Source organism: Diadema antillarum, unplaced genomic scaffold (genome assembly GCF_040938485.1).
Source record: "Diadema antillarum isolate AM-2024a unplaced genomic scaffold, OU_Dant_1.0 scf00000015, whole genome shotgun sequence".
Lineage (NCBI taxonomy): Eukaryota > Metazoa > Echinodermata > Echinoidea > Diadematoida > Diadematidae > Diadema > Diadema antillarum.
The window spans coordinates 101523-125103 of record NW_027270904.1 but is presented as its reverse complement, the minus strand read 5'-3'; the positions used below and the strand labels follow the sequence as shown (position 1 = coordinate 125103).

General features: G+C 38.0%; 1 protein-coding gene across 1 annotated transcript; it reads left to right on the top strand.

Moving 5' to 3' along the window:
* The first annotated feature begins 277 nt into the window (after nt 1-277).
* On the top strand, nt 278-20358 carry LOC139723523 (uncharacterized). The gene is made up of 8 exons (XM_071634766.1): nt 278-461; nt 5439-5490; nt 6679-6731; nt 10633-10761; nt 11665-11867; nt 14461-14538; nt 17439-17661; nt 20312-20358. The coding sequence occupies exons 1-8, from the start codon at nt 278-280 to the stop codon at nt 20356-20358; spliced, it is 969 nt and encodes a 322-aa protein (XP_071490867.1).
* The last annotated feature ends 3223 nt before the right edge of the window (nt 20359-23581 follow it).

Sequence of the window (23581 nt, the reverse complement as noted above, 5' to 3'; positions counted from 1 at the left end):
ACCTGGAAGAAAAACAAATTTGAAGCTTGCTGACCGGACAGATTCGGCCGAAGCAAGGAGTTATCAGACACGGTCATTGGTCTGTGGAGAACGACAGGGATCAGTTCGAACACACACTTTTCGATCGGGTAGGCACGGAATATTTGACACGGATGTCCTAATACATGTAGTGTGAATAGGTGTCCTTATAGGGTGGCTCTAAGTGGCTGAAAAAAAAGGCGTACAAGCTTTAGAACTTTTTAATGCGCAGTGACGAGGACCTAAAGAACAAGTACCAATGGCTAGATCGTCCGAGTCCTTAAGACCAGTGGTCATCTGTGCCATCCTCCTCGCTCTCGCGGCCAGTTTGGTCGCCCTGATCCTGTCTTCCATTAGTATTGCCAAGAACAACGATGGCACCATCGAAGTCAACGCCCGGGCGCAGACCCGAGAGAATAAGACACAATCTCAGACGAGTCAAGGTAACCCATCCCTTATTTTGTGTTCAACCACTTAATTCTATGATTGTTCATAATGTGGTCTTACATTAGCTGTCACTTTTGTCAAACTTGTTTGACATCAATTAATAACAAACTTTTTCCCCACTATCACTTAAAGGGATGATGTACATTTGGATGAGGTGGGGAGTCAAATTCTAACTTTTTTTTAGAGAGAGAGAGAGATATTTAGAAACAATTTATGAAGTATTAAAGAGCATTCAATTCTCAGAGGAATTCATTCTTTTATGGTAGTCGGTATTGAAATGGCTGTGAGATATCTAAAAACAAATTCAAACAAAGTGGTACTAGTAAAACGTAGGTTCCACCTTCTAATAGGACCTCTTTGTTTATGGATATCTCCGCGATTACATAACTAATTTCCATTAAATAAACCTTGGATTCCTCTTCGAATTGTATGCTCTTGCATACTTTATAAGAGGCTTCTCATTATCTCACAAAAATAGTTGGAAACCTGAAGACCCATTGCAACCAAAACGATATCATCCCTTTAACTCTGGTATAGAGGCTCGTACCTTCTCATCATACTACGATGATTACCAAATAATATAACATGATTACGACAATACGATGTTGTAGTCCGCTTTCGCAATTTTCTCGTCAACCATGAAAACCACTGGTGATAATAAATGCAGGTTTGTCAACGGATGAAATGTAAACAAGATTATAATTGATTATAAGATGGAAGTGAAGCTACGCTGGTAGGTTTGGAGAAATGTAAGTAGAAAGATATAGGGCTCACACCTGTAAATAAAATGGAATGTCCCAGACCCCTTCACAAATTCGTACCTTGCTACCAAGATACCAAAATAAATGGAAAAAAAATATTAAAAATCAATAACGCAGTTTGGCAAAAACGTGAATAGCTCTAGATATTGAGTATGAATTCCTCTGCACACTGCATTTTCATTGGGTGCATGTACACAAAATAGGTAGTTTTTTTTTTGAGCGACAAGAATATTTTTGCGGACCCCTGGACAGAGTTTGAGCTGAAGAGCCCGCCTTCGAAATTTCATGGATGAAAGGGTATATCTCACTTATCCAGGTTAGTGAAGATGAAACCCCTCATTTCTCCCAGCTATTTAACAGAATTGTTTGAAATATGAATTTTAAAACGTCTCTATGGGGAATTATTTACACGTGTGAGCCCTATAGCGGAGAGAGAAAGACGGAGAGAGAGAGAGAGAGAGGGAGAGAGAGAGAGAGAGAGGGGGTATCACAGATACTGAGAGTAAAGGAGACAATCAGAGAAAAGGAGAGAGAGAGACAGAAAAGCAGACTGGCAGGGAGAGAGAGGGGGAGAGAGAACGAGAAGAAGGAACAAAATGTGATAGTCTTTTGGTGTTGATTTAAATTCATTTGCATTGGCCATGCCGTTGGGCATGGCGAGGGCATACGTGTTATGGAGTAGCCAGCTGTTCGGCCATCATTAATTTAGCTGGTGTGGACAGTTCAATGTCGAAAGCCCAGCTGCCCGCATTCCTTTAATTTAGAATACAGTCATGTATATGTCAATTGCGTTTTGAATTCGCAAGGTATTGGATTCATATTATTTTTCAAGCTCAACTGCGATTACCCAAAGTTTGCTTAAAAAAAAAAAACCGTCACGTCAATTCTGTAGTGACCTCGTAATAAGGGGAATAGTCTCCACCACTATTATGTAGCTTTCGTAAAGGTAGGAAGATAAATGAAACACTGTCACACATTATTAAGAACAGAATTTGGCATGTATTCATTTCGTTTTGGAAATCCTACGAGTACTTGACCTGACTATACTCTCCAAGGCAAGCAGAATAGAATCTTCGGACTTGACATTTCTCAGTTACAAATCTATACGGAATGGGGACCTGTTTTGAGATGTGAAAATGAATTGTGTTTTTGAATATGTTTTCTTGATATTGATTTCATACTGTGTCGTCGCAGTTGATGAGATCAATTGTAGAGAGTGTGGCCTATTGATATGACTAAATTGCTCGAAACTATAGTTTTTGAAGGGATTATCTAATTTCCCCAAATTGTAACCGAGAGTTTAACATCATTCTTCACTTAATCCGCAAATATGCCTTTGGAAACTTTTCACAGGCGGCGGTACTTTCAATTCCACTTTGTAAAATATTCTACTCTAAAGGGCTCACACCCATAAATATTTCCCCATAGGGATGTGTGTTAAAGATCGAATTTAAAAAAAAAAAAATCTGTAAAATAGCTGGGAGAAATGAGGTGTTTCAGCTTCACTAACCTGGATAAGTTAGATATACCCTTTCATCCATCAAATTTTCAGGATGGATTCTTCAGTTCAAAATCTGTCCAGGGGTCCGCAAAGCCAGACTACGAGTTCTTGTCACTCAAAAAATCACCCATTTTCCGTACATGTACCCAATGAAATATAGTCCCCTCAAATTCCACCAGAAAAGTTTTCATCTTCCAACCAAAATGCAATTTGTAGAGGAATTCATACTCAATATCTACAGCTATTCAGTTTTTTGCCAAACTACATCATTGATTTTTAATTAATTTTTTTCTTCATTTATTTTGGTATCTTTGGTACGAATTTGTGAAGGGGTCTGGGACATTCCATTGTATTTACGGGTGTGAGCCCTATAGAGGCTTATATGTATGTAAAGCCAGGTTTTCTTGATCAGATATAAGCCCACGCTAGATTGAAACAAACCATGTCACCAGTCGGTTCACAATTGGGCCTACTTACGCATTGCAAGGTTTTGTAAACGAGTTTACCATTATCCACTTTTAGTTGATAGATGCGCTACCAAGTGCCACCGACCAAGAGAAAGAAAGAAAGAAAGAAAGAAAATAAGGAATGAAATGACGGTTGAAAACGCTAAGTCTGAAGATATTTCGCTTCAAGCTTTTAACTTGAATTCTTTTGAGCGATGAGTTTTGGTAGTACTCAAAATTTTGGCGCGCTCATCGCTTGGTCACATATACCGTTGCCATGTTTGACCGCACTGGAGGGATAATTAACTCATTATTTTGTTCGTGGACGTATATAGGTGAACGGACGGGAAAACACTAGCCGCATTTACACTTACTAACATCGCGATTTTAAAAATCGCGATATTTTGGTTCCACCGTTTACACTTGCGCAAAGGCACGCGAAGTTTGAGCTTCACGAAACATCGCGATTTTTTGGTCGGTAGTGCGCATGCGTAATTTACCTGTTTTCAACACGGTAGCTGAGTGGAAGCGCGCGCTATTCTGTTCGTTTTCACTGCAGTGCAGTATATTTTGATCACAACGTTGAGCCAGGGCTTTTTATCAGTACAATGCACACATAAATTTGTGCTTCTCGAGACTGTTTACTTACGGTAAAACTATATAGCTTGCTATATTACATACGTAGTAGGTGTGTAAAACTTCATCTACAGCAGCATTCAGGAGGATCATGAAATTTCGCCGATATGACGAAAGTGGGAAGTATATAAGACTTGGAAGTTAGGACTGGTATCTTAACAGGCGACAGCAAGAACTTACACTTGTTACGTACTCCTGAGTCCTGTATTCCACAAACAACGTATATATATATCGAGAGCAGTACGGCATTCCCACAATCTGAATCAACGCATTTCTGGGAGAACATTATTTTGTTAAGTTGTCATGGGGTGATGATACGTGGTTGGAGAACTTCAGGTTTGCTACCAGTAGTAGTTTTCACGTACAGTGTACTAGTTTCATCAGGGAGGGTGAGGTGAGAGACCACGAGCCGACCGAGGATCGGCCGTTCAGACCTGTGGATGTACACAGCTGTCTATACCGTGTACTAGTACTCTGGCTAGTGACCGACGTGCTCTCTACACGTTCCAAAGAGGGATCGGGAGCGCGCGTAAACTCCCGGTGCAATCCGATACCGAGAGTCACGTGATGAAAAATCGCGATATTTCTGCAGCTTGGGTTTACACTCGCTAACTTCGCCTCAAACTTCGCGATGTTTCAAAAAATCGCACTCCGGTTGGCGATTTTTCTGGCGATGTTTCGATGGCGTTTGGGTGTAGTTGCTTAGCAACTTACACCCAAATGTCGCGATTTTAGAAAAATCGCGATTTTTCCAAGCAAGTGTAAATGGGCCTACGGATAGGGCGATAAGCATCAAGGTCAAAGGTCTGAAAATAGTCGACCAATCGGCTTGCACTGTAATGTTCGAATCATTCTCTAGCACCTTTGAGTGGGCCCCTTTGGCAGAGCAAGAGCTTTAACTCGGACTATAGCGAGAAATCGAGCAGATAAAGAAATAAAGGAGAGACACATCTCAAATTTGTCATAATAAAACTCATGCTATTTTTAAACTGTGTCATCATACCTTTAACCAATATGTAAATATATGCAATATATGCATATATACCTGGTTGCCGGGCGAAAGATCGGTAGTCTAATGGATACGACGCCTGTCTGTATTCAGGAGATCGTTGGTTCGAGTCCAAGCCGAGTATGTATGCCCATGTTCTCTTTTTTTTCACGGCTGCTACTGAGATACTGGTTTGGTGCTATATCGATTTATGATAATCTCATACAATAAGTATTACCCAGTAGAAACTGTAGAAACTAGGACCCTTTGTTGTTGGTATATAAGCCTAATCATTGTTTCAGTTATAGCATTTTCCAAACTACACTGTCTGATTGATATATGATTCTCAACCTTATTAGCAACACATTTTAAAAAGACTGAAGTTCCTTTTTCTCTTTGGCATATTTTTGTAAATTTCATTCTGATTTAGCGCAAATTTTTACTGTAAATAACCAGTCACAACTTTTCTTCTATATACTGACATATCATGCACTGAGATTAAGAGATGCCACTTTAGTGATGCAAATTGATAAGTTCTGCAACGAATTTGATGGACCAAGAGAGTCCAGTTTCTGCTGTAATTTCCCCCTTCTCCTTCAGAACGAAATAATAAAATGGTGTTCTCTCTGTTTCCATTTAAGATCGTGTCTGGACAATTGCCATTAGCGATTTCGGAGTGAATCTGGAATATCTGTAAGTGCTTTATTTTCATTTCATTTCATTTCATTCATCTCCACTTTCATAATCGGTTGACAAAAAATTGCATAAAAAACAAGCAAGCAACAAACAAACAAACAAGAACGCATGGTATCAAAATATTGATTATATCAGTATTTTATCAGGGACACTTCCGTAATTCTATTAAACACGTTTAGATCATGTTATCATCATTGATTATCTATAATTATGTAACAGATGGTCAGCATTTTAGTGACTATAGAATCTCTTCGAGTATATATAAGAGATCTCATTTTTAGGCTTGTTGATTTTATCGAAGATTAGGACTTTCTCGGTCTTTTCTTTCTCTTCTGGCATGAATTATCTCCTCTTATAAATTCACCCAGCATTTATCCATCTCTCTCATACATGTCATATGTTCTAGAAGTGTAAGTATTTTCCTATCTAATTGACCTCAGATTAATATGGTAAATGAGGAAAACCAATGATATACACATTCGTATATCGTATAAACCAATAAAATAGTTATCAAAAAGGGTGTGTATTGCGATGGGGTATATGCGTATTAAAGTGTTGTTGTGTATAAGGTAATTATTTTGTTTCATCATCATCGTTTCATTCATTTCATTTCCAAAAACATAAAGCTTTTACATATAACATAGTAATGCAAAATCAGTGCAATATTATAACAAAGGAAAATAATGTGAACTAAAGTACAATCTATACTGTTATTTTTCTATTTATACCACTTCAAAACTGTCGGAATTGGAGAGGACTACTGAAAAGCAGGTCTTGTAATTTGCAGTCTCAAAGTGAACAATTACCAAAATTTCCTAATCTAATTTTACTAACAACATAGCAGTTGTCTTTTATTGAGAGTTTTGTTGCATTGAGTGATTTCATGCATTTTGTATTACCATCCGTCGTAACCCCAAGCTATAGGCCTACTTCACGGAGCGGAATGAAATTTATCAAGTATTGATTTTCTCGATCTGTCTCTGTATCATTTTCCAACAACAGCATAATGACCCTAAAAACGTTGCATCGCGATGTCCACAGAGATGAAAAAAAAAACCCAGCAGAAGATGGGTGCAATTTGAAAATGAAGTAAACAAATGTCAGAATGATAAGCCACCATTTCTCATCTCTTGTGGCAATCGAAAATGTTTGATGCAGACGACAATGTTTTTATTTCCCGCGCAGGGAAGAATCGACGTATGAAATCAAAGGATACAACGTAGACATCGTGAACGCAGGTGAGATGTTTCCCTTTGGCCTTCCTCCCTAACTCCTCCCTTCCCCCTCCCCCTTTCTTCCTTATTTCCTTCCTTCCTTTCAGACTATCTTAACTCTCGAATCGTTTCTCGTTCAAATGTTGATAAGAGTACAAGGATGTCGGTACCACTGGTAAGACTACTGCACGAGATTAGTTAGATTATCATTAGTGAAACTGTCGAGAGGGAATGAAAACAATGGTTAAACATTATAAAACTGTTGCTTCCGTCTTCTCCAATATGCAAGGACGGCGGATGAATCCGGCTGTTTATCGGCGAAATCTCACGATCGATGCGAGTTGTATCTGGTTGTAGTATACAGCAGATTTCAGATTATCTTGTAACACAGAGGCGGATCCAGGGGAGGCGCCTTTACAAAAATAAGGAGGGAGGCGCACACGCCCATTTTTTCTTTTTATTTCTTTTGTTTTAACAACATAATAAGGGGGGCGCACGCCCGTACCCGTTGCGTCCCCCTCTGGATCCGCCACTGTAACAGGTGCCACCAAGGACTTTCATGTGTCAAAGTTTATCTCACATTTGGGATCATCCATGCAAGCATGACAAGTCTACACGACTGAATCCCTCACTGTGTACATCCACCCACCGAAGTAAATCGATAAAGCGCCACCTTTTGTAGGCAGCTTGAAGAGGCAGTGTGTAGACTGATTTTCTAAACTCAATTCAAACACTATAGGGCTCACACGGGTAAATAATTCCTCATGGAGACGTGTGTTAATTTGAAAAATTTTGTAAAAATAGCTGGGAGAAATGAGGTGTTTCATCTTCACTAACCTGGATAAGTGAGCTATACCCCCTCATCGGCTCAAACTCTGTCCAAGGGTCCGCAAAGCGAGACTACGAGTTCTTTTCACTCAAAAAATCACCTATTTTCTGTACACGCACCCAATGAAATATAGTTCCTTCAAATTCCATGAGAAAAACTTTCATCTTCAAACCAAAACGCAGTTTGTAGAGGAGTTCATACTCAATATCTGCAGCTATTCAGTTTTATGCCAAACTGCATTAATGATTTTTAATTAGTTTTTTTCTTCATTTATTTTGGTATCTTTGGTACGAATTTGTGAAGGGGTCTGGGACATTCCATTTTATTTACGGGTGTGAGCCCTATACGCGACATTATAATGGGGGCTGTTCCTGACGATCAGCTAGCTTGTTCGAGGCGTGCCCGACATTACAACAACTTGTGCATCTAAAGTGGCTTTCATGTGTTAAAGGGATCGTATAGTTTTGGTTGAGACCTAATTTCGGGTTTCTAACATTTTTTGGTGAGATAATGAGAAACCTCTTACGAAATATGAAAGAGCATGTAATCTATTGAGGAATTCAACGTTTATATGATGAAAATTGGTTTGGAAATGGCTGAGATATCCAAAACAGAGCATTTCTGATAAAGTGTGGGACCCACATTTTATTATGATCGCTTTGTTTTATTTTGTTTTTGGATATTTCAGTCATTCCAAACTCGATTTTCATCAAATAAACTTTGAATTCCTCTTAAGATGGTTTGCTCTGTACTATTTCATAAGTGTTTTCTTGGTGTCTCGTAAAAAATTAAAAGCCCAATTCTCATCTCCACCAATACCATCCCTTTAAAATCCACCTACAAAGGGTACGGGTAAACTAATTTCTAATTGTTTGGTTGTTTCCTTTTGTTTTTATGTTTGTTTGTTTGTAATCTCAAGAGGAGATTTTCCATCAATTTGAATGCATGGTTAAAACGGTTTATTAATTTTGTTAAATGCTGTGCATTGGAAATTCATGTTGATCTATAGATTGTGACTACTTGTACCCAATGCTGCCGTAACCAACGTCCACTAATGGCAGTTTGAATGGAGCTTGCTCGGGGGAGGAAGAAAAAAGTCTCTAAAGATTGTCGCCATTACATTAGTCCACACGTTGAAAACTGAAGGCAATTGTGCGGCGATCTATTGTGGACGTGCTAAAGCTTATAAAGAAAACATGTACTTTTTTATAGTTAATCAAATGACAGCTAGTCAAATAGACCTAAATGGAATTCCTAACAATATCAAATCGTGAGATCATGGGAAAGGGCGACACCTCAGCACCTGGAATATGATAACCCTCTGAATGCTTTCACCCCTACAATATTGTATCTATGTATCTATCTTTCTATCTCTATCTATCTATCTATCTATTTTTCTATCTATCTATCTATCTATCTATCTATCTATCTATCTATCTATCTATATCTATCTATCTATCTATATCTATCTATCTCTCTCTCTCTCTATATATATATATATACATATATATAATTATATATATGTAATATATATACCTATAGGCCTATATGTATGTAACAGAATTTCCGTTTTATTCATCAGCCCATGTTTGATAAGTCGAGTACAGGTACGAGCAGGAGACCATTCCGTATGATTGCCATTAGAAATAATCAGATTAGGAGTTATCCCTGACAAACTTGATAATATGAGTCTACCGTTATCTTCTTCTCACCATTCAACTGATTAAAAATCTTTTTATCATATACATGTTGGTTCCTAAAACAATATCAATTGAGAGAGAGAGAGAGAGAGAGAGAGAAAGGGGAGAAAAAAAACCGTTGCTATGATACTGCGAACGAAACGAAAGGGGCGAAGATAAAATCGGTACGCGCGACACAACAATAATATCGAGGGCACTGACCGTAAAGTGCTTTGTTACGATTTGTTCTTTCATTCATTACGAGTATAAATGTTCATAATCAGAGACAAAATGTTAAAATGTGGTGCTATTATTCACTGAGGAATTGATGCGTTTATCGTAATTCTGTTGCCATAGAAACAAGGAAAGCCTTCTGCAGTTCGGCCTGTTGTATTTGCTCTTGAAAATACACTTATGATATGCATTATTCATAGACAAGAGAGAGAGAGAGAGAGAGAGAGAGAGATAAAGACAGATAGATATAAGAGAGATACAAATATAATCATAATTTTATATGCAGATATGGACAGATTCCAAGAAAATGAATTGGCCTACAATGGTAAGAGAATTGTTTACTAAAACAGATCTAATGGCTACATGCTTTGCGATGCACTATATTCGCCCCCATCACAGAGTCTGTATATAGCCCTCGTTATGGTGCTTGTAGAATATAAAATAGTAGCACTGTGTCGCATATCATAACTGGCATGTATCATGTATATCATTATTAAGTGTTCGAGATTATTGCAATATCTTTACATTAGAGTGTATGGTATTTAAAGGACAAGTCCACCTTCATATACAATGTGTGAATTGAATAAATGCAGCAGTATTAGAAGAACACCTCAGTGAAAGTTTGGGGAAAATCGGACAATCCGTTCAAAAGTTATGAATTTATAAAGCATCTGCACAGTCACTGCTGGATGAGAAGACAACTACACACCATGATGTCACATACGTACAACGATATAAGAAGAATATAAAGAGAATTTCACAAAATTGTACTTTTTGAAGAAAGTGCACATTTTCTATACTCGTCACTGACGTATATTAAGGGTAATATTATTCCCCCTTGCCTTCTGAAAGAGGGAAGTCAAGTGTTCTTTTATCATTTGAGAAAAGTGAAAAATCTTGAGCTTTCTTTATAATTTCTTCATATCGTTGTACGCACTGACATCGCAAGCTGTAGTAGTCTTCTCATCCAGCAGTGACTAAGCAGATACTTCAAAATTCATAACTTTAAAACGGATTGTCTGAAACCTTGCTGATGTGTTCCATTAATGTTGCTGCACTCACTCAATCCACATGTCATTAAAGTGAACTTGCCCTTTAACAATGTACAAAAATTGAACAGCACCTGTTGCAGTGGTTTCTCTATGCAGCAAGCATAATCATGATTATCGTGCTTTTACTGCAGTTTGTGCCCTTGCTAACAAGACCTGCATCCTGGTGTGTGATGTCAATGAGCGGTGCTGGGACACCCCGCCACGCCAGAGGGCCAGGGGTGGAGTCGGACTCATGGCCCGATGGTACGACGCGTGCACAGGTCGGTCGAATCCCTAGAGTGCCGCTCGTACAGAAAACGATTATGAACCAATCTCATAGATTCTGCCCAGCTATTAGTATCAAAGAGCAACAATAAAATGTTAACTTGCTTTTGCACAACATGAAACGAGCACACCATAATCACATTAGTATGTTAAAGGGGATAGCTAGTAACTGATCAGTGGGAATACCATCCGTACTTGCTTACTGTATTCGGACCTATCTAGTACTCGCTCCATGTCAAATAAATGAAATACTAAATAGATAAACAAAAAACAGTATACTAACACAGATATTATTCATGGCATATCATTAAAAGATAGACAGACCGGTTGGCAGCTAAGAAGGTAGACGGATAGACAAACAGATAGATAGATAGATAGATAGATAGATAGAGTGATTGAATCAATCAATCAATCAGTCAATCAATCAATCAATTAAGATCATTGATTGATTGATTGATTGATTGATTGATTGATTGATTGATTGATTGATTGATTGATTGATTGATTGAAAGATACTGCTAATATTCTACCTTGTTCATTTTTTTTATCATCTGTATACAAGTACAAGTAGTAATGGAAACAATATTTGAACAGAAAAGAACCGATAAGTCCATATTTGCCAAATGGAGATATTTGCGATTAAAGGTCAAGAAAAATAAAGAGGATAATAAGAACTTCAAAAATGTACCTTTATAATGTAGTGACCAATATATCATTAAAGGTATTGTTTTGTACTTTATGACAGAGACGGTACTTCAAAATCTTCAAAAATGGACTTATCGGTTTTTGCAAACAAACTCTTCATTTTTACCCTATGCCCCATTAAAATGTTTTTAAAAAATGGCTCTTAAACCCGTTTTTGCTGAAAAAAAACTCCTTATTTGAATCTGGCCGTGCAGGTTGGGTGAACACGTACGACCGTAGTCTCACCTTCGCGTTCACGCGCGCATTCGTGAAGAAGCAGAGGGATGTCGCCCTCTACGCCGTGAACTCGTCATCCGTCGACTACCGAAACGTGAAGGGGCTCACAGTCGGCTTCATCGCCGGATGGGCTGCTGACGAACGCTGTCTCGCGAGATACGCAAAATCAGCAGACATTACTGTGAGTGAAGTTCATTGCTTGGATGAAGCAACGATTTCCTAGTACCTTCATTTATGGGGGGAAAAAGAGCATGCAGGGCCTTGTTTCAAAAACCTGATCGTAAAGTTACGCATGACTTTATGAGCGGCTGCATGGAATAAGAAGTGTCAATATGTGTGCCCATTTTCCCCTTACGTTTTAGCAAAGTACACTGCATGTCAATATTTCATCTATATTGGCGCAAAAAGACATTTCAACTAAAAACGTGAGTTAACATGTAAGAATAAACATTATAATATACAAATTTTATGAACATTAATAGCTATTGAAATTAGCAATGAATATAGAAAACTCACCTGGCTTGCCATAATCAAGTCGTTCGTAAAGTCGTGCGTAACTTTACGAACAGCTTTATGAGACAGGGCTATGATTTTTATTTTGTTTGCAAGTCCTCCCACTATTTCTTTTTCGTTGTTGTAACTCTAAAGATGGTATAGAAAACTTTGAACTCTATTCTAGAAATTTTTATTGTTATATTTCATTTTATCATCACTATCTTTATCATGCGTATTTTCTAAATTTTTCGGTTTGTGTGTGTGCACGATGTATGTGTGTGTATGTGTCATGCTGGGAATAATAAGCACCTGTAGGTTATTTATTTACTGTTTTCAATCTACTTCTGACTTATTAACTCATTAAAAGTAATGGTTTCATCACTATTCTTATCAAGATGCAAAAGACTCCTGGTATACACGCTCACACACCACGTATGACCATGAATGTGTACAATTCATGATTATCTTTGAGCCCTATTTTCCTGTGCGACAGTTATATTGTGTCATTATTTCGCCAGTCGTGTTTCCGCCCATTTCCCCTTCCTCGTTACACTTACATGGAATTCGCCTTCACTGGATTGGGACCTCGATAGTTTAGGGACTTATTTATTGCAGTATAATTCCCTCTGTACTTATATTGAATTCGATACAGATGAAATCTTCAACAAGGTTTTGTTTTTGCTTTTTTAAGCCTAGGAATCAGGAAACTGCCGCAACTTCTAAATTTAAAACGGATGGATAGTACATTGAACCTCATCTAAGGACACTTAGGATGGATGGCATTAAATGGTGTGAACTCCACACCATTGTCAGCTATGTAACATTTTACAGCACTTCCGTGTTTTACTCGTGGCGAAAGCGGAGGGATAGTTATATCATAGAAAGGAAAACTTTACGCTGGGAATGGAGTAGACAAGTTTTAACATGTAATCAAAACTTGGATGAACCTAATATCATGATAGGCGTTAGGGTGCCCTTTTGTTTGTGTTTGCTCTTTGTCTATTCTATTTCGTTTGTTTAGTGTTTTCAGCCTTTCATACCCGATAATTTGATTGTGGTGGTTAGACGTGAAAGTAGACAAGATGCGCCCAGAGCTCTCGGTAAGACTGCGTTGGTTCTCTATAGTAAGGTTCATGTTGGCCACTCTGTGTGACATTGATTCGTTCCCGTTAATATCATTTCCCGCCATCATATTACTTCCGATTCATTAAGTCAGGGACCTGTTTTATCAAAAGATAAAATCGATTTTAAATGTCCTTACCACACAGGCTGCCATAGACTTACAGCTGAAATCAACTATACAATCAATTGTAACTCTTCGTAAAACAGGGCTGTCTTGGCTCATTTGATTGTAATGGATTAATCACTACTCTGTTTAAAATGTGAAAGCTTCCTCGTGTGCAAGGGACAAAGGGGGGATACCACGTCTCACACCCTCCCATCGCTCTCGCGTTGCGCTCCATTGCTTATGTACCCCCATGAACAAAATCCTAATAGGTATGACCATGAATGTAATCAAAATCCAGCATTATCGTCGGGCGCTTTGTTATGCTAAGACCTGGAAGTAAAGAGCCGGATGTCCCTCCGTAGTCAGGTGTTGTAATCAAGCTCATGTTGGTCATTCTGTGTAACATGAATTATTTTTGCTCCCATTAAACCTGCATTTGCGAGTGTGTATTTTCAGTGTCTAGACTTTTCTTTCCATTTATTCCCTTGTACCTCGTCCCTCTCACTGGTATACTCTTCAAATTATGTCCTGTTGTTTTATTTCTCCTGTCCGTCCTGTCTTGATTGGTTCAAAGTTTACAACCATGTTTTTTTTTTTTTTAGTGGACCTCTCATTTTTTTTCCTCTTAACATGACCTCCTACTGTATATTCTTACTTGTCGACTATCATGCTGTGTATTATTCTACGCACAATGCCTACGATCACTAGGGAGGCATTCCTGATTTATTCCGTGTTATGTTTTGTTGAAAAAAAAAATAAATCGAATCGAATCGAATCTGTGTGTGTGTGTGTGTGCTTGTATGTGTGTGTGTGTGTGTGTGTGTGTGTGTGTGTGTGTGTGTGTGTGTGTGTGTGTGTGTGTGTGTGTGTGTGTGTGTGTGTGTGTGTGTGGTGTTGCATTATGTCTTTCTGTGCATCGTTATGTTTTCGCACTTTATTTCATGTCATATCGTGTCATAGCGTATACTGGGATTACGGCGTTCACACAGGGCCTGGTTCGCACTTATCAGGAAGTTACTACATTGTAAACTATTTTCTTTTTTGTTCCTAGGGGGCTAGTCCCGAACTCATTCACATATTACACTACAACTCTCCGATGGGGTTGATGCAAGGTCTGCGGAGAGGAGAGGTATGAGAAAAAAACCAACAACAGCAACAGCAACAGCAACAAACACTTTTTTTTCTGACATGGCTTTGTCTTTGTGGTACCACAAGAAACACGACCTGGCCTCCAGCAGTTTTGACAACCGTTTCATTACTGAAAATCACAGCTTTAATATGTAAACATTATGCAATGACTTCTATCATGTACATGTACGACATGGAGCTTTAGATTTGCGGCGCGGACGTTTGAGACGACTCGTCGACGCTTGAGGTGGACGTTCTCCTCTTCCCTGCGTCGTGTTGAAAAGTAGCTTTAGATTATACCGAGACGCCACCTATAAAAAGTAAAATGGCGCCCCGTATCATTGGTGTATGAAGTAGCTCATTACGTCGTGAATTGAGCAGACGTAAAATAAGCCCAGAACACGTTGTGAAATCTCAGGCGACGCGGACTATAAATACACTCAGTAAAAAAAGGAAAGTAAACGCTTTTTCAAGTTTAGATTTCTCATAGAATATTTGGCTGAAAGCTAGTGTATCATATACCATATTGACGGTAATTTAATTGGCTATCAACCTGGTAGATCATCAAAAAGGGAAATTTTACGTCTGAGTGAACACCATTGTTTTTCGCTTCCAGGGCACAAAAGTAAAAATTGCAAAACTGAACAATTTGCCATTCATGCGTATGTGCTCTTCCATAGAACAATAAGAACAAACAACAAATTTCATACAAAAAGAAACACGAATTAAGTTGCAAAAATAAACCTTTGATCTCTATGATCTCTTTAAAGACCAAAAGATGAATGAAGACTAAAAATAAATGGGGAAAATAAAGCATCTTATGTCAAATCTAAATTGAAATGAAATGAGAGAAGATGTAATAACTAACATAAATGGTAGAAATTTGAGGGTTTTTTTCAAATTTGGAAATTGTGAATAATGTTCGGTTCTTGAAATTGTCACATGGATTCGTAAATCACTAGATTGAAAGAAATAAATAAAGAAATTCTGCTCATTTAACTATTTTTATGCTTATTATTCCCTTTGTCATTTGAAGTTTGACTTGACAGAAAATTTTTGTTTTTCCCCCTTAGTTTCCCACTTTGTTTTCTTAGAGGTTATAAAGAGATAAAGAGAACAAAAACTTATTTTTCCTTTTTCATTCATGTCTCTCATTGTGCTAAACTGGTCTTTTGTTGTCAATGTTATCGTGAAGGGCATTTGCAAATAAAAGAGAACTTGTCAATTTTTGCAATTTTTAATTTTGTGCCTTGGAGGACAAAATCGAATGTGCTTACTCATGCGTACAGTTTTCTTTCTAATTAAACTATTAGCTTAATAGGCAATTAAATTACCTTTAATATGGTATATAATACATTGATTTTCATAAAAATCTTCTATGAAAAATATGACCTCGAAAAAGTGTTTACTTTCTTTTTTTGCTGAGTGTAGATCGACTTTGATACGTGATTCTGCGCATGTTCAGAAGGTTACAGTTCGTTATTCCGAAGGTTTGTTAATCCGAAAATGTGATAAGGCTTGTTATTGCGAAGGCTCATTAATCCGAAAATGAAATAAGGTTCGTTATTACGGAGGTTTGTTAATCCGAAAATGAATCAAAGCTCGTTATTCCGAAGGTTCGTTACGGACAACATGTCATTTCGGATCAACGAACCTTCGGAATAATGAACCCATTTCATTTTTGGATTAACGAACCTTCGGAATAACGAACCTTCGGAATAACGAACAGCACCCGTTCAGAAAGGTGCTTTCCCCCTCTAAACGTCCCCGTCGGGAAAATCTAAAGCTCCCTATGACCAGTAAGTGGAGTGCAACATCGCTCACTTGTGTTCATGCTCTTGATTGGGTGTATCTAAAAAAAAAAAGAAACAAAGAAAAAGAAGAAACAAATGATACAGAAATGAAAACAACCAAAAATAAAACCAAAAATATATATATTTTTTTAATCTGTAACCTTTGAAGTGATTTCCAATTCCCCCGCCCCCTAAAAAAAACTTCAGATCTTAGATGTTCTAATTTTCTGCATTCATATGATTCACATGTATGTTTGGAGTATCCCTTTAACCTCTGACGTCAAGGAAATATTGAAAAAGTAATTAAGCACATCCTGTTCTTCTCCTCCACCTTCTTATTCATTGCTATCTGTTTATCTCTCTCCGCTCTCTATCTATCTATTTCTATCTATCTATCGACCTATCTTTCTGTCTTCGATGGATGTATGTGCTCATATATCCCTTTCTCTCTTTTATCCCTTCCTATGTTAACATTATCCATCTCTCTATCCATCCATTCATCCATCTACCTACCTACCTACCTACCTACCTACCTATCTATCTATATATCTATCTATTTATATCCATCTATCTATCGATCTATCTAGGCCTATCCATCTTTTCGTATATCTATCTATCTATCTATCTATCTATCTATCTATCTATCTATCTATTTATATCCATCTATCTATCTTTCCACCTATCTATCTATCTGTCTATCTATCTGTTTATATCCATCTATCTATCTATCTATTTATATCCATCTATCTATCTTTCCTTCTATCTATCTATTTATATCCATCTATCCATCAATCTTTCTATCTATCTATCTATCTATATATCTATCTATATCTATCTATCTATCTTTCTATTTATATCCGTCTATCCATCAATCCATCTATCTATCTTTCCGTCCATCTATCTATCTATCTATCAATCTATCTATCTATCTATCTATCTATCTATCTATATCCATCTATCTATCTATCTTTCTATCTATCTATCTATCTATCTATCTATCTATCTATCTATCTATCTATCTATCTATCTTTCTATATGTCTGTCTATTATACCTACCTATCTATCTACACCTATACTTACCTATTTGTCTTTTTATCTTTTCATCCAGTCTGATGTCGCTTTCTCCATCAGGCTTCCACAACTGGAATCCGACTTCCGGCGACTGACCCCGGATGATTTCCCCAATTACTGCTACCCGGATGGATCCGGAGCGGGTATGATGACCCGGAAGGACAACACAGAGTTCATTAACTGGTGGAACGAGGCCTTCGATCGTCTGGTGGGCACCCCCGAGTACGACAAGATTTGCGAGCGTCTCAGTACGGAACATGGTTCGTGAGCTCAAGTTACTCAGTTTGAAAGAAATACACTCTTTAGCATTGTAGAATGGCTGAAGTTCAGATATTGAATTGTCGAAATAATGCGGACTGAGAAATGATATTATGTGGAGTGAAGTAATGCAGACTGAAAAACTGTCGAAATAATACGGACTTCTTCGTAGATGAGGCCAAAGATTCGCTTCACGCCGCCCCTTCTTGCCAGACGACGGATGGCTGGCTTGCTGATGGCTGAATTTCAGATATTAAATTGTCGAAATAATGCGGACTGAGCTATTTGATGATGTTAAAATGCACTACAGAAAAAAGCAACAGCTCCAGCACAAAATCGTTTTACAATGCTGTTACAATCGATGGATTTGCTATCAAATTATGTCTGATCATCATGTTGATAACTCGTTTGCTGATTGGTTTATTCCAACACTGCTGTATACAGTGAGATGTTGATTACAGGTCTCCCACAAATCATTCACTTTCTTAAAGTGTGAAGCTTTTTTTTTTTCAACCATAATTTTGGGTTGTCGTCACCAAGGTCGTTCATAATTTTGGGTGGTCGCTGCGCTCACTGCCATCAGTGCAACGGATAGTTTTTAGGACTAATTCATTCAGATCTGGGGCCCGTTGCATAAAAGTTACAATTATGGTTACTTTGCCAACCAATGGTAACTTCCATGGAATTCTTGATTTTGATTGGCTGTTGAGTATTGTTGCCATGGTAGTTACCATTGGATGGCAAAGTAACCATAATTTTAACTTTTATGCAACGTTCCCCAGATTTCACACACATGCAACATAATGGATACAATCTGAAGACACAATGATATGGGGGGGGGGGGGGACTAGTGTCTTTTCATGCAGTTCGAGATCTTACTAATTATTTAGTGGCAGGAACCTACTTAATAGCCGATAAGCTTCTATAGAACATCAATACTTTGGTCTTTCGTTGGAGAGAGAGAAAGAGAGAGAAAGAGAGATGGGTTACAAAATCGTAGATATTCATTACATTCTCTGGCCAGTGTCAGAACCGGGGCTAATACAATGTAGTAACTTTCTAACAAAGTTGATCTCACAATGAACAATAGGATTACATGTATATTGATTGTATACCGAGAACTTCATTAACTACTATCAAAAGGTGACAACACTGCCCCTCCACAGTTTCTCTTACCTACAGGGAAAATGTGAAAACCTGCGGAATATTATAACCACGCTTGATTAGATATGAATGTCATGTATAGCGGGGAAACGGAAGAGATAATCAGCAGTCTCCCTCGCCATTATACTGTGCCTACACTGTTGATAACTTGTCCATGGTCTTTCTAAATCATTTTTATGACATATAAAACATCCTTAAAGGGATTGTACAGTATTGGTGGAGATGAAGACTGGGCTTGTAACTTTAAGCAAGATACCAAGAAACCACATAAGAAATGATACAGCGCATACCATTCTAAAAGGAATTCAAAGCTTATTAGATGAAAATTAGTTTTGGAATGGCGGAGACATCCAATAACAAAGTAAAACAAAGCGATCTTAATAAAAGGTGGGTCCAACCTTTAAGTAGGATTGCTCTGTTTTGGATATCTCAGCCATTTCAAAACCAATTTTCATCAAATAAACGTTGAATCCTCTTGGAAGTACACGCTCTTTCATATTTCCATAAGAGGCCTTTCATTATCTCACCAAAAGATGTTAGAAAGCTGAAGTTAGGTCTCAACCAAAACTATGTGATCCCTTTAAACTTAGTGCTCAATATCATGTCATGTCATACAGACAGTGCTTCGATCTTTGTAGGAATACACAGCGATTCACAATGGAGGTGTAAGTTTATTACTCACATATTTATTACTGTACGTGATATCAAAATATGATGCTTTGATATTGTGACCTTCCGAGAATGCTCTATGAAAATAATCGTCTGGTATAAAAACTAAGCCAACCTCCCTTTACTGTCACTTTTAGGTCATTTCTTGTTTTACATTCCCTCCTTTTTATTTTCACCAACTTTCTTTCTTGTCCTGAGAGATAGCTTTCGTTCCGATTTGAATGCAGGGGGTCATTCAGTATATACTTGTGTGTTAGTACCGCGTTATATATATTTTTTTCTTCAAAAACTATATCTGCGTACTTTCAAATTCATCATCGAGTATCATTTTTACGAACTTTTGCTCGCGTTCTGTGAAGGTCAAATCATGCTACAGTCACGTCCTGTTGCGTGCTGATAATGAGAATCGCAGATCCACTTATATAACCCGTTATTGCGATTTCATATTTTTTTGATAGAATAGACTGATTATATTATTGTGGCGCTGACATGGTTTAAAAAAATGATTATAAAATACCCCGTGTGCAGCGTTTGAAGGTTCCGCACAATGATGATCAGGTTGGTCTCTCCCCTTTGGAAAAGGTCGTCTCTCCTGCACACGTGACCATGATATTTCTTCTACTACAATAGCGCTGTTTGGCGAGGAAAATGAACGTTATTTCGATAATTCACCACTGTCCCCCGCTAATGTAAGCTCAGCTGTTGTCGCCTCAAGTATCTCCTTATTTCAAGCTGACACGACCTCTTCCACTGCACTGCATCATTATCGCTGATTGTTCTCGTCCTTCATCTTTTCCCGCTCTTTCTATCTCTCTGTAGGCCACAAACAAGGCTCAGGTGCTAAAGACGTCTGCATCGGCTACTAGAGGTGATTAACCCTCCACCCTTCTTTCAATCAGTGCAGCGGTCTTCTTGGTCACTCTCGAGTTCACGCATTTTCAGGACTCTCACCAAAGACTGAAAGAGAACACTCGAGTGCATCTCCCATTGTAGAAGAAAAGAGGAGATCGAATGGGTAAATGAAAGAGGAAGGAGAAAGAACTAATTAAAAAAAAGTCAACAGCTTCTGAAAAGTTTCTAAGCAAGATTCCCAACTATTGTTGAAATCAGCTAAGAAGGCCTTACGAAAATGCCCGAATTTTTCCGAACAATTCGAAATGATGACAAAACACTTCAGTATAACTGCCACCTCCATAACTCGTATACACCTACATTATTGCATGACCAAATGTGCGTGAGGATGCACCTATGCATAGTGTGTGCTGGCGATTTATAACGAAGTATCATTGTTGTTCTTGTTTTTTTCTTGCCGAGCCATCAGGAGATTCAAATTGCGGCTGTTGTACAGTGGAACCTCGTTATAACGTAAAGGCGAGCTCTAGCATAGCGAGATGCCTGATATAACGAGATAATCTTGCAGCTAATCTCATTCTCTTTGTAATATTCTGTTTTCATTCCTGATGAAACGCCCGATATTACGAGGAGATGTTAGTGGAACCTCGTTTGAATGGATTCCCCTGTATCAGTGTATAGAATACGATGTTAAACCGCTACTTACAGGCACCGGTCCAAGGTATTCAAAGAAGCACGGAAAATCCCAATTACTCGAAGGCAATTGATAAAGTGAAACATTCATATATGTGCACTCATTACACTTTAGCACAAAATAGATCGCGTGATCAACTTTGATATAGACTTCACGGATATTTCATGTTCGCTAAAGTATTTCAGGATGTCCTGCGGAGAGCATTAACTTCGCTTGCCACAAAATATACTGGATTAGAATGTTCTCAAGAATAGATTGACCTTTAACATCATAACTGTGGTGATCGTATACTATGGTGGTCACATACTTAAGTGATCATTCTATTATGTTATACAACTGATGTGTTTTTTATTGAGAAATATGATAATAAATTGCAAAGAAATGAGATGACTGATCACTAGCATAGGCATTAGCTCGGTAAAGTAGATATGCAACATGGTGGCAAAATGCAAAGATTTAGAGTAAACAACGATGATGTAAAAACATGGCAGATATTATGGAGTGTTTAAAAGGCATTTGCCCACACATAGCGTCCATGCTGTATAGCCATGTCTATATTTACTATGTATTTTTTCACCTGTGAATTATTTTGATCAGACGTCTGGCACACTGTTCTTCCGTTAATAGTATACATTGTTATTGTGACGTCATAACCTGCTGGAAAGAACAGTGTCTCGCCGTGTGAATCACAGTGCAAAACACAGTATGAACAAAGTGTCAACACAGTGTGGAACCTCTTCACGCTGTTAAATTGAGAGCGTTTTGATATTGTGAACACATTGTGAATCATCAGTTCACAGTGTGGAACATTATAATCAACAGTGTATCAAAACAGTACATTACCATGTGCCTACTGTGAAAAACCTCGCCACAGCGTGAAATCTTCTTCACAGTGTTAAATTCGAGCGCTTTAACATTGTGTTTTATAAAATGGGCTTTAGAATCTCTGCAATCTGATTGGTCAATCGTCATGCACTGATTTTTACTGATCCACACTGAGCCATGCGTCCGGTAAAATTCGATTGCGTGGCTCAAGTCTTGTATAGTGTTGTAGGTGTACCGGACGCATGATGGGGAAAAGGGTTGTATTTCGTGAATCTACAAGCCCATTTTATAACACAAATGATGCACAGGCGTATTTCGTGGATCAGTGAGAATAAGATGCTCTCGTTTAAGTCTAAAACCCACTCGCTCTGCTCGTGGGTTTAAACAGTTCCATGGTTAAACTCGTGCATCCAATTCTCACCGATCCACTCTGTCCTGTGCATCATTTGTATAACTGTTTCACATTGCATGTGAATTCACAGTGTCAAACATTGCTATTAGTCAAGTACAAATTTTTCAGACCCAGAAAAGTAATATCTTTTTTTCACGTTGTGAATCATCAATTCACAGTGTGAAACAGAACATTACTATTGAGCACTCTGTGATAAACCAGAACACAGCGTAAAATCATCTTCACAGCGTTTATCAAAAAGCCGACTATACAAAATGTACAATACAAAAGATGTTATGTTCATTCTTTTTTTATCTTTCCTTCTCCATGACAAATTAGCTGATCGTTTGGTGCTGTAGCATGAAATAGAATCACAATGCATCTAGACGGGGACTCTTTTAAAAGCGTTCGAGCATGCGATGAAAACATGCTTCGTATCCGTTTTGCCTCATACGTTATGACTTTTTTTTTGACATTCAAACACTTTTGTGCAAGGTTGTACATGTACTTTGTCAATAAATCCCCCGTATATCAGTGTACATGGTTTCTTGTCTTGCAATTCCCTTAGGAGGTTTCTGTGAGAGGTGAAAATGATTTGAGGGTTTGTCTTGTACCCGTTCTACATGGCACCTTGGCACCAAGTGAATCGTGCCAAGTCCGTGCATTGACAAAAGTACAGAATCGAGCCGCCTCTCAAAAACAAACAAACAAACAAACAAACAAACAAACAAACAAACAAACAAACCAAAAAAGGGGGAAAAACAAGGGAAAGGTTAATGTAAATGAGATCAAGCCCTTCAAGCTATCAAGTGGGTCAGAGAAAAATGAATGGTGAAATTAAGACAGTTAACGATGTTTATGAGCAATTGCGAGCCCTCAGTTGAGAGACGATATGATGTGATAGGGTGATAGATGCGATAGATTTCAGGCCCGAAGCACTTTTGTTAATGACAGTCTTTTGTTTCAGCATGAGTTAGATATCAGCATTAACGGCATTAAAAAAAACAAAGAAAAATTGAAAATACACACTTTCAGCTTTGGTCGAAACACTCGGAAGGCATTCAAAATTGTGTCATTAACCCGCGTAAACATCAGTTAATGTACGTTCTCTTTCATTCAAACCGAAACTGAAAATCTTCGCTCTTTAAGGTGAGGACAATAGAAGAATTGCTATCAATGAAGTTACTACCCTGCGAAACATTTATCATCATTTTATTGTAATCATAAGATCACTTACACACGTGCATCTGTCATGTCTGTTCATTCATACATACAGTACATGAATGCACATATATATTCGTTACACATAGTCATATTTTACACGTGC